The following is a 17109-nucleotide window of genomic DNA, read 5'->3' as shown; positions in this document are numbered from 1 at the left end:
TCGTTTTCTACTTTTTCTTCTTCTTGGAAGTCTCTTTTAATTCCGCGGCTTTCCTCATTTCTATCCAACTCAAGAAGTTGTGCCTCACGAATTCGGCTTGTCGTACTTGGCAGCATGTTTTATGGCCGGGCTGCTTTATAGCCAGCCCTTTGTTTGTCAGACCTTGCACGGAGGCCCGATGGCTGTGGGTTGGGTATTACGTACCAACTTTGACGCCATTTCTTTCTCTTTCTCTCTCTCTCTCTCTCTTTTACTCTTTCTTTACATCTTTTTCATTTTTCTTTTATTTTTCTCTCCCCCCTTGGCAACGCTAATTTATTTATTTCCCTTTTTCTTTCTTACACGTTATTTTTGACACGGTAATACTTATTCAGTTCACGCCATTTGAGAACAGTCGATTTATCGAATACCAACTTTCGTATCTCCCGTCAAATCCTACCGATCTATCACTCTTAAATATTCATCCACTTTTATCACTATATTTTTATACTGATATTAAATAAATCAATAAATCATGAAAATACAACACACATATGTTTAAATGATCATTTTGTATCAACTAGTTGGTCGTGCGATCTGATATCGTGGTATAATACGTTTAATACCACGCGGGTTAATACATACTTAATACTCTTAATAACTATTTTTATTACTTTTATTTATTTGTTTAGTATTTTTACTAAATTAATAGTAATTATTTTGTATCAAATAAATAGTAGTAGATATAAATATTTAAATATTGCACTTAGATAGAGTACAGTATTATTTGTTTTTGCTTGCAATTATTTTTTGTAATAATATTAATACTTAAATAGTTTGTATTAATCGACGGTAAGAAAGATTTTTACTTAAAATCTATACCGTTATCTATCTTTAGCTTGTGTGATGTGTTTATCGTCGTTCCTTTCTCTGTCGTTGCTGTTATCGCGTAACCGTAAACCCAGATCTTTGGTGGGCAAAGAATACTTTTAGGTGTACATACGTTAGCTAGCCGAGCTCATTGTCATCTCAGAAGCATACGTCGAGTACGGATTCTTTTCCCGTCACGTGCTACACGAACGAAGAGAAACCCCGTTCCTCTTTCTACAACGTCTACCTAATACTATCCACTGTGCTTCCTGTCGTCCATAAGAAACTACCGGTCCATAATAATGAACTTCCAGTACATTGTTCATCCGACTTTTTAAGCGAACATTACGTCTCCTTTCCTTTCTGATTCCGATCAAGATCAAAATTGAGATCCATACAACGAAACTGTGCTGTCATCTTGTACTCAAGTATTCTAAACGTTTTACGAATTAGAATTCTTCTCTATGACTGTATTCACGTATTCGATACAGGTAACAATAACAATATTTAAGATATAGGTGTGATACGGAACGCGGTGGAAACATTAACTTTGGAAATCAATTATGCGAGAGCTATTCACTCAGGGAAAATGTTTCTTCGTATTTTAGTGTAAAATTGAAAAAAAGATTTTATCATATATTATTAACTAATCTTTTCTACTGTTCTATATATATAAATATTACCTTTTTGGGGTTATTTTTGTTTTACTTTTATTCTCAATTAATATTTGTTAATTTTATTTAAAAGCGTATAAATATCTCTAACTTCATCAAAATAAAAGTAAATCGATGTTAAAAGAAGTTATAAAAGAATACAAATATTTCTTATTTATATATAAAAATAAGTATAAATCGCAATAACTAAAAATAATATAATCGCAATATTTTTGGCGTATGACAAGAACTCCTGTTGCAAAAAATCTATCATATCTCGTATCACGTACACGTCTATAATATAACAGGACGGAGTCCTAATATGAAGAAGAAGAAGGAGTACACGTCTATCAAATATTATTAGATCGAATATTTATCAAATCGATGTCCTAGAGAGGATTTATCGAGGTTATCTGGTATTCGTTCGAGTGAATAAAAGATGATTAGTTAACGTGGCTAAATTAAGTAACTAGTCTAGAATGAAGGCGTTACAGTGAGACTCGGATTCGAGAGCACGCTTGTGTTTAATGTTCGTAGGCGTTTACACTTTTTCTTCATCTCTCTTTCTTTCTTTCTTTCTCTCTGTTTGTCTGTCTGTCTCTTTTTTTCTTTTTCACTAACTCTTTATCGTCTACAAAGCAAACTAGGAAGAGACTGAGCCTTTAAAGCCTCTTTTCTATGTGTATATGTTTTCATGCATGTCAATTGTGTGCGTATCACGTGTTCCCTGTCCATACGTATATTTATATGTGTATTTATGTATTTGTGTCTTTATATTTGCAAGCACGTATGTTATATGCATGTACACGTGCATATATATGTGGGTTATCTATTGTTTACACGTGTATTACATACGTGTGCATAGGTGAATGTTAGGTATACATCATGCGATTTCACACCCTCCCTTCCCCATTCTTTTTCCTTTCTTAGCTCTTTCTTAAATCTAAAAACCGGCTTGTTTGAGACTTGGATCATGCAATGCTGCCGCCGCCACCACCACAACCACCACCATCACCACCACCCACTACTACTATTCCTCTATACTTTTCTTTTTTTCCAATTTTTATTTGTTTCTTTCTCTTTCACGTTCATCATTTGTTGCGAAAGCCCGTCTCATACATTACGATAAAAGTGACGGACGAATCGATGGCCACACCGACGCAAACCATACTATCCACCCACACGTATATACATGTATATGACAATTGATCTACGTGTATATATATTCGTACGTAGATTCGAAGGAGGATTATTCCCTGATTTTCACTTTTTCCGTAAATATTAGTCAGATAAACGTCAAGTTAACACACTACGCTTTACGATTGGATATTCTTGTCTTTAATAGTGAAATAGGATATATTATTTCTATCTTTATCTCTCTCTCTCTCTCTCTCTTTTTCTCTCTAATTTTATCGTAATCTTAATTCGTATTCGGACGTCATGTTCTTTTTGGCCATGTGCTTCTTGCGATATAATGAAAGCTTTCTATTTATTATTTCCCATTCATACAGTGAAAACAAATTCGTTATATTAACTCTCAGGTTCATTTACGTATGTATATATATATATATATATATACGTGTCTGATTTCGATTCAACGATATATCACGTTCAACACTCGAGATATAATACGCACACTCGAATTCTCGAGGTGTTTCGGATGCTGGATCAAATTCTAGTCGGAGATATTTCCAGTTGATCTCTAAACCGAAGTCACTGAGGTTAGATTAGCACGGTATTGCTAATACGCTGTATCAAACCATTTCTGAAATTGCCCACAATTCATTTCGGGCACGTAATAGATAGATAGATTGATAGATAGGTATATACATATATATAGATATATACAGGGTGACTCTTGGGACAGGGACAAGCTACTTGTTCTTTATTAAAGTAAAAAAATCACATGACATAATACGTCCTAACTTCCTATTCTTATTTTTTTTATGTTGATGCACCGATACACCTGTCAGGTGAAATTTCACTTTATTCTTCAATGCGATCCCTATTATTTTAAAAACTAATCAATTAATTTTTTCATTCCACTTGAAGAGTATCACCGCAGAATTTGAAACTTTATATCTTCATTTAAGACGAGGAAAAATGAATTGAAATGTGAATAAATTAAAAATATGAATACGGCATCTTAAAATTAGGTAAGTAAGGCTAATGATGTGTTAACAGAATAATAGTTAGATAGATAGAAAAGAAAATAGATAAATAGTTAGATGAACATAAACAATTGGACAGGTCTCCAACGTCTTGAGACTCTTTCTCTTTTTACTGGTATTTTAAATCTCATCTTTTGTGTGGGTCTATAAAAGGAAATACAAGGCTAATAGACACACCACCGGATATTAATATTCCAAAGGGGTCATCGTGTTCTCTTGAAAAAGTTTCGGGACCACCGTGGCGTTCCTTCGTGTATTATTGCGACGGTCTTTTAAAAGACCTGCGCCCTCTAGGGACCACCTCGACGCGCTCCAGAATATCTTACGTTTAGTACGTAACCGAGCGGGTCTCCTGACTCGGAATAAACATGGAATTTCATTGTATTACGACGTACTGTGCTCGGTTACCTACCTGCTCTAGAATACAAGATTCCTAGAGTCTTTACTAAACGAACTCAAACATTTCATTTTATTTCAGCCTTTCTATACGAATATTTTCTTCAGTATTAATAATATGCAATGAAATTTTATTCTAAATATTAATCATTTATTTTAAATATTCACAGTGTTTGAATATTTCACATTTTTACTGTCAAATCGTTTTAAATAACGATAACTGTACATGGTATAAGATTTGGTGAAATTATAAAAATTATTTATTTTTTAGCTTCCTGTTTGAGTGGACAATTTTTTTATTTCTATGGTAAATGATAGAGTAACAACAACAAAACTGTATTGATATAAATGGTTTTTCTTTATTTTATCTGTCATTGACACAAAAATATCACTTTGCCAGGAAATGAGGTTCAGGTATTTAGTAAGCGGCACAGAATGTGTTAATCGGTGTAATACTGACCACTTATATTACATGTCGACAGGGCCGAATTAAGAATTATGCAAAAGAGGCACTGTCTTAGGGGACCAATAGCTTTTATGCACCCACACGTACAAAAATGATAGTATTAAAGAGCGAGAAGGTTAAAAGGTTGGTCATTCGAATAATGATCCCCAAGAGCTGCATTTTAAAAAGAAATAATTTTAAGTATTTTTCGTTTATGGTTTCTTTTTTCCGTTTTTTTTTTGGATAGGCGCTAAAAATCGAACGAGCCTTTAGGTTCTGTTTAGATTCCTGCATACTGATATTTTATTATTAATTCTAAGCATATATTTTAAATACTGACTAAGTTAATAATAGCAAATAAGAAACACAAGTAAAATAAAAATTAAATATTTTGGATTTAACGCATTCAAAGTATAAAGTTTATACTTAAGTTTAAGCATATATTAAGTATAATATATTTTAATAATAATTTAAAAATTAAAATTTAAAAATTCTTCGATAAACATTTAAAGTTATTATGAATACTGAGTCTTTATTGTGTTTAAAATATTGATTGAATAAATATTAATCAATTAGAAAGAATAAGAAAATAAAAAAAATACAATCCTTTTATTAACATTTAAAGTTGCATATACGCAACCAATATGTGGGCATACTCTCGCGTATCTATCTACATCGTAGTAACGATGTAACGTCGCCTACTACGGTGCTCGTGTCCTCCTTTATCCTACTATCTATTCATAGACGAGAAAGCGAGCTGTCACGGTGACAGACGCCGAAAGACAATGGATAAAAGAGAAGTGAAACCACTGCGGTAACTTCTTGTGTGTAGTTGGACATATTCTTTATTTTTTTTTGTTAAAAACAGTGTCTCACTTTTATTCGATATGCTCGATTCGCAACCTCAATATCGTTCTTTGCACAGTTTTCTTCTGCTATCTTGCAAGATGAACGACACGATAAAGGTGGACTTTGAGCAGGGAAGATAAATAACAGGAAAGAAAAAAATATGAAAAATTAACAAACAAGAAACAAACTCTGGAGGATTTGTATTTATTTTTTTTCGGTTTGTTGCTAAAACAAGGACTGAAAGAAACAGATATTTATTGAGTGTCTAAAATCTAAGTCATTTGAAAAGACATTGCTATTTATTTGATCAGTATTTTGTTCAATATAACAAATTTTTCTCTATGTTGAATAAACGTTCAGTACTTCTAAGAAAAGCAAGGTTGTATCTATTATATTAAAAATAATCAAAAATTATATAGTATATACGAATTTACTAATTATACTTTGTGTAATACTTTTATATTACATTCAAAAAGAAATGAAGAAATAAAAATAATAAAATTGTAATGAAAAATATTAGCAAATACTAACCTAGTGAACTGACCCTGTAAGAAGAATGGATAAACCAGGAAAGACTGGATAAATTTCTCGCGATAGTCGGTCCTCAATATATGTCTTCTTAAGAGGGTTCGAAGAAGAAGTAGTTAGTCGCGAACGTAGGCGAGGTCGTTGACCTTGTAGCCTCTGCGGTTCCTCTATCCTCCTGTCCTCCTATCCTCCGATACCCGTCCCTCTTGTTGTTCGTCCTCGTCCTCTTCCTCGTCCTCTTCCTCGTCCTCTTCCTCGTCCTCTCCTAGAACTTCTCTTGCATCCATAGCGCACGCCATTATATTCATCCATCCACCTATTATAGGTGTGTGTATACATCTATATGTATTTCTATATATTATATGGATGTGTGCGCGTGCGTGCGCGCGCGAGAGAGAGACTGTCCTTCCGTCCGATGATATCTACAGGGTGTCCTAAAGAAAATCACACTCTCTTCTTTACCAAGACTTGTCGTTTACTACTTCTAGCCGTTACCGTTAGCTAGCCAACTGAAAGTCTGAGAAGAAACTTAGTCCTCACCTACGTTAGTCCTACGAGGTAGAGGCTAACGAGCAAGGTTAGATGCTTAGCGATGTTTTTTAAGTTTCTTCTTGACGCCTCGATTTAATAATCCAGGGGTGTCCAACTTTTACGCTTCCTTGAAGCACATTTGAAGACAACGAAGAAGAACAAATCCTAAAATAATAAGAAAAAAAAATCTATAATATTATATATTATGTGTAGTTATTAATTCGGTCCTTAACTCTAGTTTTAATGTAAATAATTGCAATTCCGATGACCAAATTAATTGAAAATAATGGAGACTACTTCGTATAATAACAGATGTATGATTACTTTATAAATAAATACTATAATAAATTTGTTATAAAGACACCGAATTAATTGTTACGCCTAACGTTTATTTATTCGATCTTAGTCACTTTTTTGTATTGTCTCAGATCTCAAAAAATGAAAAACGTACTAATTCTAACGATAATTGTTAAGCTCAAAATTGAAGTGAAACAATGTACATGTAGAATGTAATGAGCCGGATATATTCATTATTGCAAAGGCATTTCACGCGCGGCCTGCGGCGCGGCCGTGCGTTGGACGGCTCCGATCAATCGTTCTTTTTTTTTTTCATCTTATTTTCAACGATGATTGTCGTTGATTGGTCTAAAAGATAGATTTTCTTAGATTTCAAATTCGTATCGTTTGAATCGAATCTAAGATGGCGTAAGATTTGAATTATTCATAATACGTTTCTATTCCCCCTTTGCCCCTATTTAATCGTTATGTGGAAATGCAACCCTAGGACGGTTTTGCTCTTTTGCACGAAGATATTATTCAAGGCCGTACGAGTACCGACCAATACCGAGGAATACCGACGAGTGCCGAGGGGAATGCACGACGACGATACGTGTAAATGTCAAGGAAGTGCAGAAGATGCCTTGTCGTTCTTGCTCCGCCTTCTCGTTCCTCTTCCAACACCCTACCTCTTCCCCTATACCCCTTTTTAATCGTTCCTTCCTTCTCTGGATTCATGATCCACGATCTACGTTTCATTAGTCGAGCTTTCACGCCGGCTTCTAGCCGAAGCACGTATGAATCACTATGCTTCTGAACTGATGTTCCAATTAGAATTGTAGTAAGTGCTTACGAGTTCGCATAGGAATTTGTTTTAGTTGTTTCTTTTCTATCTGTTTCATTGGGTCCTGGCCTAAGGGATTTTTTATTTTTTTTTAATTGTTCATTTTCTTCCTTTTTTAGAAACCAAGCCAAAAGCTGTCAGGATGGAGCTAAGGTGGTACGTTTACTGCATTATGATACTGCACAGTTTTATAATGGTTATACGCGCCATTGATGACTTTCGGCATATTTCTTATGAAGGTAAGATTATATTTTGTTTGTTTATATGATTACTATTTTTGTATATAATTTGTATGTAGACAACTATGTGATAGATCATAAGAATAATGCGTCATCTTTTCTAAAGAGCGTTCGAATGAGATGATCCGTGTCATGGCGTAGCTAAAAATATACATTTATTGATAATTGTACACTAATGTCTTATCGTACAAATATAATTGACCTATAAATATTTTATTAAAGCATATTAAGAAAAAGTAATAATTATTATTATTATTGTCAATTCCGTGCTGAGTCATATTTGAGCAAGTTCTATTACACAGCCACTACCCCAATAAATACACAATATAATATTTTTAATAAAAATGATACATTTTCTATCACGATTTTTTGGAACTGTTAATTTATTTGATGTTGAAGCTATACAATGAATTATATAACAAACAAATAACTTTACTGATGCCAGTTGTGCTTTCAACAATTGGTATCCTGTACTATATCTATTACCGACGAAACTATTACATTGACAGGAAATGAAGTTCTGGTACGAACCAAAATTGGTACACCCGGAACGGAACCGTGTTAGCAAATTAACATTTCCTACATTTTCCTAACGATCAATATTCTTAAGTTTTGAACAATGGTGTTATTTTTTTGTAAATGTTTCAAACACGCAATAAATGCCACACCCATTGAACATTGAAGTACTTACTCGAGGAGTATGTTGCAAAAACAAGTTTTGTATCTTCTGCTCGTGATAGTCTAATGAACTTAATAGACGTTTCTCGATCGTCCTCGAGTCTAACGATCCATCTCTTTCTCTCTTTCTCTCTTTTTGTAATAGCACAGCCACGCAGAGGTGCGGACTGCAATGCGTTGCACGCCGAAGGCGGCGACCAATCGACCAAGAGATAGCCAGCATCCCGTAATTTTCATTTGCATGTAAAGTACTTCCTGTGGCTAGACCGCGAAACTCCTCCTCTTTCTCTCTCTCTCTCTCTCTTTCTTTCTCTTTTAACCGCTTTTGCAAAAATAAAAATCATTTCTTTCTTGAATATCATTTTGAACGACGTATTTCTCTCTCTCTCTCTCTCTCTCTCTCTCTCTCTCTCTCTCTCTCTCTCTCTCTCGCGTGACAAAATTTCTCTCTGGTCAAATTCTTTGATATACAGGGTGATATTTGTAACTGGGACAGACTAATGTTCTTAATTTACCCTTTCAGTGCTATGGACGTATATATGCGTCCAACGAAAGCAATCCGTGTAGACTAAAGGTGCATATATGCGTTTATCAATTTTTTCGACCTTCTTCCTTGGCTTTTATTTTATCAAAATAGAGTTCACATTTTGTAATTTAATTTAAATTTATAGTAATAAAGTGAACAAAATTAAAATTAAATAAATCCTTATATTGTTATAACTATGATATATTTTTATTATATTCTTTTAACTATATCACATTACAATATTACAATACTTACCAACATATACCACAGCAATAACAATATAAACTTCATATTACTGTAATTATACTGAACTAATTATAAGTACTACTTATAATCAGAAAACATTAACTTTTGGGATATAAAATAAATATGAGAATTTTATTGTGCGTTAGCAAATAAAGTAAAATGTAACCTAATAAATAGGTTATACAAGGTTTAATAATAAATTTTCTTTTTTTTATATATATATGTAGAAGTGGAATTGAAAATATTATACTTTGAATTGCTTTGAATTTATTCCATTTATTTTGTTGACAAATTCGAATCACTTTGAATCTGATTTGAAGCATGTAAATTCTCGAGTATTTTGTCATTTTCCTTGTTTCGATCGTACCCTTGCGCCAAGAAACTTTAAATCACTTCCAACCTGATTTCAAACTTAGAACTCTTGAATATCTTCATCGTCAACTAATAGTTTGAAAGTTTCGAGAGTTTCGATAGGTTTTTGAAAATTGATGAGTATTTAATATCTTAAAAGCTTTTTGATTACTTTAAGTAAATCATTAAATAAAATATTTGAAAACATTTGGACACTTCAAAATATCATAAATAAATTTATTTGTGGTATTCACTTTTATAATTTGAATTTAAAGAGTCCAATGCATAAATATCGGGACCATTTAAATAATTTGTAGATCTTCTATTTTTCGGTGAAAAATGAACTTTTTAAAATATTATAAATTAACTTTGTATTATAAAAATGTGAGAACAAAAACTTTTATACAATTAATGAAAAAGTTACATTTACAAGTATAAATGTATATTTACAATTTTTTGATTTTCAATTGAATTTTCCCATTGATTCACAGTTCATTGATACAAATATTATTTGAATCTAAAAAATAAAGGGCAAAATTAATTAAAAAGATATAATAATCACCAATAACTTCATATGATGTGGTTTTTGTTCATAGATGCAAGAACAAAATCTGTTTTTTTTTAGGGATTTATTAAAAAATAAAAAAAATTTACTAACCCAGTAAAATAAGTCTAGTAAAATAAATTTAATGAAGTAAATAGTAGGGAAATAAGAAACATATGGTAGAACATATTTATCTTATTCGTTCACTAAACCTTCTATTTATAAAAAGAAATATTTCTTTTCTCGTTATTGGTCTTCAATATTTTTTCGACTGTGTACGTTATCGATCGCGTGGAACTATTTCATCGTGTAGAAGAAGCAAAGAGAGTGTACTGTTAAAAGCTGCCCAGTTGTGTTTACATTAATCGTAGATAACATGTCATTTATTTCGACTTTTTTAAAAAAAAAAAAGAATATTCTTGCTTTTTAAGTCATAAAATAGATTACTTTAAAAATTATTTTGTACAAAAATATCGACACATCAATTTAGCCCTTTGAATTTTGATTTATTGATATTTCAAGATATAATTGTCAAATAAAATGTTAAGAATACCTCTTTTAACGAGTTTATGTTAGAAATATCAGCACGTTTTATGCACTAAAAGTTAATGCTGAATCGTTTGCTAATTTAAAAGCGCCGTAACCGTCGCCTTGTATAAAGTTGAGAGCCGTTTTGCGTGTCGGCGCACAAACGATTGCGAAAAGTTATACGGTTGCATAATATATTTAAAAGCGGCTGATTTAAATTGGTCGCTGAATTTTTTACGCACGGTACTTGGAACCTCTCATAATTGTGAAATATTTCTTTCTTTATATATGATACCGTCAAAGTCAGAAATCAGGCATTACTAGTAATTCCTCGGCATAATATTTTGATATCTTATAGAATATCAAATTACTATTTAAACAACGTTAAAAAGAAAACTTTCTCGGGCACAGACACACACAGCCATACGCAACCCCTCCCCCCCCCCAAAACAACCCATACAGGTAAAAAACATTTTCAAAGAAATATCAGAGATTGCAATGCTATAAATTGTACAACTTTGCTATTTCTTTGAAAAGTTTTGGTAAATATTTTTTATACTAAAAGTGAATAGATTTTAATGATTTATATATTAAATTAAAGTACACTCTTTTGTCTACGCGTAGAACACCATATCGAGTTATAAATTTAGCATGATTAAATTTTCAAGATCAATCAAAATGATAAATGAAAATAAAATAATTGAACATTACACGTCATCAAATATTGTCGAGTTACATTTAACACGAAAATAATTTCATGATTTAATTAAATGATTTGATTAAAATAATATTTTGTTTTAGCTATGATTTAAACACTCGAAAGATATTTTCATCGTCGCCTCGTTCCAATTTGGTGTTCTAACTATTCTCGTTGTAAATGTGCTAGAAAATCTATCTCGGCTTGAGGCAAACGATTGGAAAGCTAGATTACGCGATCAATCCTTACGATATCTCGGAAAAGTATCACCCTAGGGAATCAAGAACGAGTTATCTCCAATGAAACGTACGAACGTTCAAGTTGGTGGCTTCGTTTTTGCTCGTCTTTGCTTTCGCGAAAGAAGCATACCTATTCATTTTGCTTTTTATTATCTTTTCGTTCTTTTATACTCTCTTTTTCTCTCTCTCCCTCTCTCTCTCCCTCTCTCTCTCCCTCTCTCTCTCTCTCTCTCTCTCTCTGTTTGTCTCTCATTCTGTTTAATTTCATTCAACTTTTTTCGTTTAGTTTCGTTCCGGCGAATGGCAGCGATCATTTCTCCAGGTAAATTTATATGGCCGCATTGGAAATTTCTACGCGAGTCGCAGCACAAGTATAATTTTATTCGATAATCTTCTTTTTACTTATTTCTCTCTTTCCCCTTCTTTGACGATCTTCCAAGAATATTAACCAACCGGGATAAAAGGTCCTGCAAACGCATCTTGACTTATACAACGTCAAACTATCATCATTGCGTTTAGGTATGTATATGGTAACTGCTTCTAATATGGTACAACTGATTTTTAAATTAAACTTCTCAAACATGGATATGTATTTTTTCTATTTTTTTTAGGGAAGGGGTTTCAATTAAACTTTTATTCAAACACAACTGAATTAATAGAATTTACTATGTGAAAGTTTAAATGTCTTTTAAAGTATGCTGACAAATATTTCAAATATCAGAAATGATGGCTTGTAAATATTTTATCTACTATGGAATATTTAGGAATTTCAAATAAAAAATTCCACAAATTTTATATTTTAACAATGGAAAATCAATTTTTATTAAAATACAAAATATAAGTAACCAAATATTTAGTTTATCTTTATTTTTTTTTACATCATTTTAATTTTTACTCTTTCTTTATATCCTAATAAAAAAATTGACCTTTTCCGAAAATACATATCAGTTTCTTATTCTGAGACTTGAGATTGAAACAATTGCAAACCATTTTCGAGAGTATTCCTAGCTATCTGGAAAATGAAAATTCTAGAAGTTGTTTTCAAATGGATACGAAATTTGAAAGCACTCTTGAGAGTAACTACAATACATTGCAAGAATCTCTCAAGTGGACATTTATTGCAATATATAGGTAGTGGTACTGTATCGACAGTTTCTAGAAGTGAAAGAAGAAGAAAATTAAAAAAAGGCAAATAATATTTACTTCACAAATCATATTTACTTCATGAATGAAATAATATAAGAAAGAAAGTTATTATATATATATATATATATATAAATGCGCAAGGTATTATAGAAAAGCAATTAAATATTTTACTGAATTATACAAATTGTTAAACCTTGTCACAATGAAGTTTTACAAATGAAGTTTAGTCAGCAATTTTTTAATAACGTTATATATAAGTGACAGGAATACAATTTTTAATTCGAGTTATAGGAATATTACGTTATAAGAAGTTTTAATGTATTCATGAAAGCACCTGGTGCAAGGAATTTAAATGGACGTGTACGCATTTAGACATGAACGTAATATAATAAAATTTAAATAAGCAATAATATTAGAATAATTGATTTCTTTTCTTTTTCCTACGTTTAGACTAAAAATAACTAGACTTTAAGTAATTTCAGCTTTTTTATTGAAACAGTTTTAATTGTTAAAAATTGTATAATTGTAAGGGATAAAACAGTTATTGTCCATATCGATTTCAATTGTGATTTCTTAAAATTAATATTAACTATACCGATCCTATATTGGTTATGTAGTTGTCATTTTTCATTTCTATAGCAATTATGCTTTGATTCTGGACAAGACCAAAAAAAAAAAACAATTATAGAATCAATATGGAACTGATCTAATAATATCGGTTCTAATTCCGATTCAGTTAGAATCATAAATGAATAATTATTGAACCAATATATGGAATCGGTATAAGATGGATTTAATTATAGTTCGGTTCAGTATAGAACCGTTACATTGTAGATATTAATTATTTACCTATTTTTTACCTATTTTACGAAGTAAAAATTGGTCGTGCGCATGACAGTACAGAACGATAATGTCGAACGATGGACACATGGTCGTAAATTTCGGTCAAGAGTCATAAATTATATATTTATTCTCGTTCATCTCTCTCGCGTGGTTTTCTAGCGAACACCGTGAATTCCTCCTTTATTTATTTATTTATTTTTTTCTTTCTTTTTTTTCTTTATTTATTTCTCGTGTGAGAGACATACAGTTGAAACTTTGCGCGCAAATCTTCGAGAACTCAACGGGAGGTCGTTGTTCCAGGAAAAAATGACGTGATCGTGGAAAGTATATCTACTCTCTTTCTACTTCCCCGCCTTTCTCTCTCTTTCTACATCTCTTCTTTTCCAGTTTTTTCTTCCTTTTTCTGCTAAAACAATAAGTTATTTATGATCATATTTATTGAATCTTAAAAACGTCGAATTTTTGGAAATAAACAAGCTCGAACTGTACATAAGTTTTTGTTTTTCATGAAATTTAACAAATTTGATTCATTTTTTGTTTACTAGGTAATATTTTTATATATAATAAATAAAAAATAAATCAAAAGTTATTGAAGTATTTAATTAGAGGGAAGAACATAAATACTACTGCAATATTCTTTGAAACAATTTTCGCAACTATTTTTCATTTACTTCAAAATATTTGTCATATATTCGAATATTTGTCATTAGCTCAAATATTTGTTATTCACTCGAGTATTCAAAAAAGTCATACAGCAACAGTTCTAATATTAATAATTAAAAATAAAAAGAAATAGTATAGTGTCGTTTAATATTTATAAAATAACATTTTCTTCAACTCTTAGAACACACCCATTTTCTCGTGTAGGAATAAGATGAAGAAGATCTTTAGTTTACGCGTGGGCGAATCTCGCGGCACGCGCCGACACACGCGTACGATTATAAATTTCTACTCCTCTCTTTCCCCATCGTTCCAACTAAGAAAGCCTTTTATTCCGTCTTCGCTCGACGGGTGGTATATACGTTTACTTTTCTTTTCTCTTCCACACCTCATTCTCTCTCTCTCTCTCTCTCTCTCTCTTTCTCTTCATACCTCTTTCGATTTACGTACGAAAATCGTTGTGCTTGTAGACGATTGACGACGCAATTTTGATGCCAAAATAATAAATTGTGATTGACAACAAAATCCTCAAAACTGGTTCAAATTTAAGGTTTACAAAATTAACTTGTGTGTGTGTTAGGGGTTATTTAATATTTATACAAAAGTACTTCTTACTTAATGTAAAATACTAAACTTAAGATTAACTTTATTCAACAAAATTCCCTTCCTGGATAGTAGAATTTCGAGTATATTACTCGTTTAATATTTGACTGATTTTGTTGGAAGCATTCGCGTTGGGTAGCACGAGTTCGAACCATTTTATACATTGTGTCGAAAGAGAACAGATACTCAAAAGTACCCTAGCTTCCCCCATCGATGAAAGAGGGAACGTAATGAGGGTTCGAAAGCTCTTTACGTTGAGAAAAATAAAGAGAATACGTCGTTCCCTCTATACTACTCTATCCCTCGTGTCCGGCTTTTTCATCTCGTACCTTCCACTTTTCTTTCTCTCTTTCACCACTCGTTTTTCACGTATACACATATACATATGCATAGAAATATATACATGTAGATATATAAACCTCTTCATACCTGTAGAACAGGGTTGTCCAACACGCGACCAAACGACCGCATGCATCATTGAAAAAATGAATGCAGTTCAACATGAAATTATAAACTTTATTCAAAAGAATATTATACATTATTTACTAACTTTTTTTTTTCTTTACAACGATTATTGTTAGAATTAATATTATACATGTATATTTTTTTTAATGCGCGTCCTGAGACAATGAGAAAAAGGAAGATAAAAAGAAATTAAAATCAAATAGAAGTTTGACGTTCAATAAATATCTCATTGACAATTTCTTTTTGTATTTTTTTTTTTTTTTTTGATGCCTCTTCAAACTAAAATGTTGAACACCCCTGCTGTAGAGTGTTTCATTTAATCCTGTTGTTTTCCTAATAGCTTTGATATATAGGGTGATTCTTGAAACTGGAACAGGTTACTACCCTTTATTAAGTAAAAATAAAAAAAAATAATAATGAAAAACATCATATGGCATAATATGTTCTAATTTTCTATTTTCTTATTTGTAAGACGTATTATACCATATGATTTTGTCTTCTATCATATTATTATTATTTATTTTGTTTAATAAAAAGCAATAGTCTGTCCCAATTGCAAGAACCACCCTGTGCATATGTACAGTGCATTTACATGAACTGTACATATCGGAAGGGGTGAACGTTGATCGCCATAACTCACACTACCAGATACTCAACATCAAGTTCCTTTACTTCCCTCTTTTATTTTTCTTTCTCTCTCCCACTTGCTTTATTCATATCGCAGCATTCAACGTGAGACAATGCATGCGTACCATGCAGAAATTTAATTAGCTGACTCTTTTACGACAGCAGATGCGTGGATCGGTTTGATTAATATGGAATATTTAACATGGAAATTCGAATAATATGGAATACATTGGAAGAAAAATTGCAATTTCATATTCATACAATATAGTTTTTGTTCATTGTTAGTTACGTATTTTTTTAGCAAAATATAGAGAGAATTACATTAATGTGTTTGTTTTATTTAAATGTTCAGAACATCATTGAAAACAAAAGTACATTTCATTAGAGTCAAATTGAATCTCGACAAAATTCAACTTACAATTGAACAACAATACAAAATTACAACTTGTATTATATTTCAAAATTCTGAAATTCGTTGGACATTTAAGACATAAATAAAGTTTACTATGAAATTATATCTTTCACTTAAATTTGTACATTTTTCTTCATTGAACAAAACACTGATGGGTTAACTGAAATTGAAAAAGTAAAAAGTATAAAAATAAAGAAGATAATCAATCGAAAATGGAAACCATAACTCGGGTATTCCCTTTTCATCTTCCCTTCTGTAAAGAGAAGGAAACGGCGAGTATCCTTCAGGTAGCCGAGAGCCTGCAGACTAGAAACTACTTGGCGGTTTTGAAGCAGAAGCCAGAGCTCGTCTTTCTTCGGGACCAGTTTCTTGGTGCTTCGCCTCGGTCTTCTTGTTTTTGCTTACCCGTAGCCTCCCGATCCTTTCCTTGTCCTTCCTCTTCACCCCTCTCCACATCACCCCCCTTTCCTACCATCATTTCTCTCTCTTTCTTTCTCTCGGTCTTTTCATGTCTTCCACCTTCTTACCCAGCATCCATTTATTCTTATTCTCGGAAGAATTCAGCGATTCTCAACCTGATCCGTATAATTAATTTTAGGGTAGGTTAAGTGGTCTATTACTGTATCACTTTTTTTGACAAATTTTATACGTTGCTAATTTAACCGATAATCAAAGTACATTTACTTTTTCAACACGATTTTCGTCGAATGTTTCTTATAGAGTAAATTTGATTTATTTTTTATAACTTATTTAACTGATATAA

The 17109-nt window shown here is 31.9% G+C and overlaps 1 protein-coding gene and 1 long non-coding RNA gene across 3 annotated transcripts in view; one reads left to right on the top strand and one right to left on the bottom strand.

The window, feature by feature from the left end:
• LOC106784166 (semaphorin-5A) overlaps window positions 1–17109 on the top strand; it is a 59557-nt gene that overhangs the window by 12699 nt on the left and 29749 nt on the right. The window contains exons 1-2 of one of the 2 annotated variants that reach the window (XM_014743429.1): window positions 7451–7539; window positions 7662–7781. In XM_014743429.1, coding sequence (XP_014598915.1) covers window positions 7685–7781 — 97 coding nt within the window. In that variant the 5' untranslated portion in view covers window positions 7451–7539; window positions 7662–7684. Of the gene's footprint in view, window positions 1–7450; window positions 7540–7661; window positions 7782–17109 lie in introns of those variants that run through there. The other variant, XM_014743428.1, reaches the window with a different exon arrangement.
• LOC106784167 lies at window positions 6377–8595 on the bottom strand. The gene is made up of 2 exons (XR_001381395.1): window positions 8473–8595; window positions 6377–6587 (listed from the first exon to the last, which is right to left on the bottom strand). It is a non-coding gene; the product is annotated as an uncharacterized LOC106784167 (long non-coding RNA).

This window comes from Polistes canadensis, unplaced genomic scaffold (assembly GCF_001313835.1).
Source record: "Polistes canadensis isolate GaletaPanama2010 unplaced genomic scaffold, ASM131383v1 scaffold_31, whole genome shotgun sequence".
Lineage (NCBI taxonomy): Eukaryota > Metazoa > Arthropoda > Insecta > Hymenoptera > Vespidae > Polistes > Polistes canadensis.
This window is presented reverse-complemented; position numbering and strand designations above follow the sequence as displayed.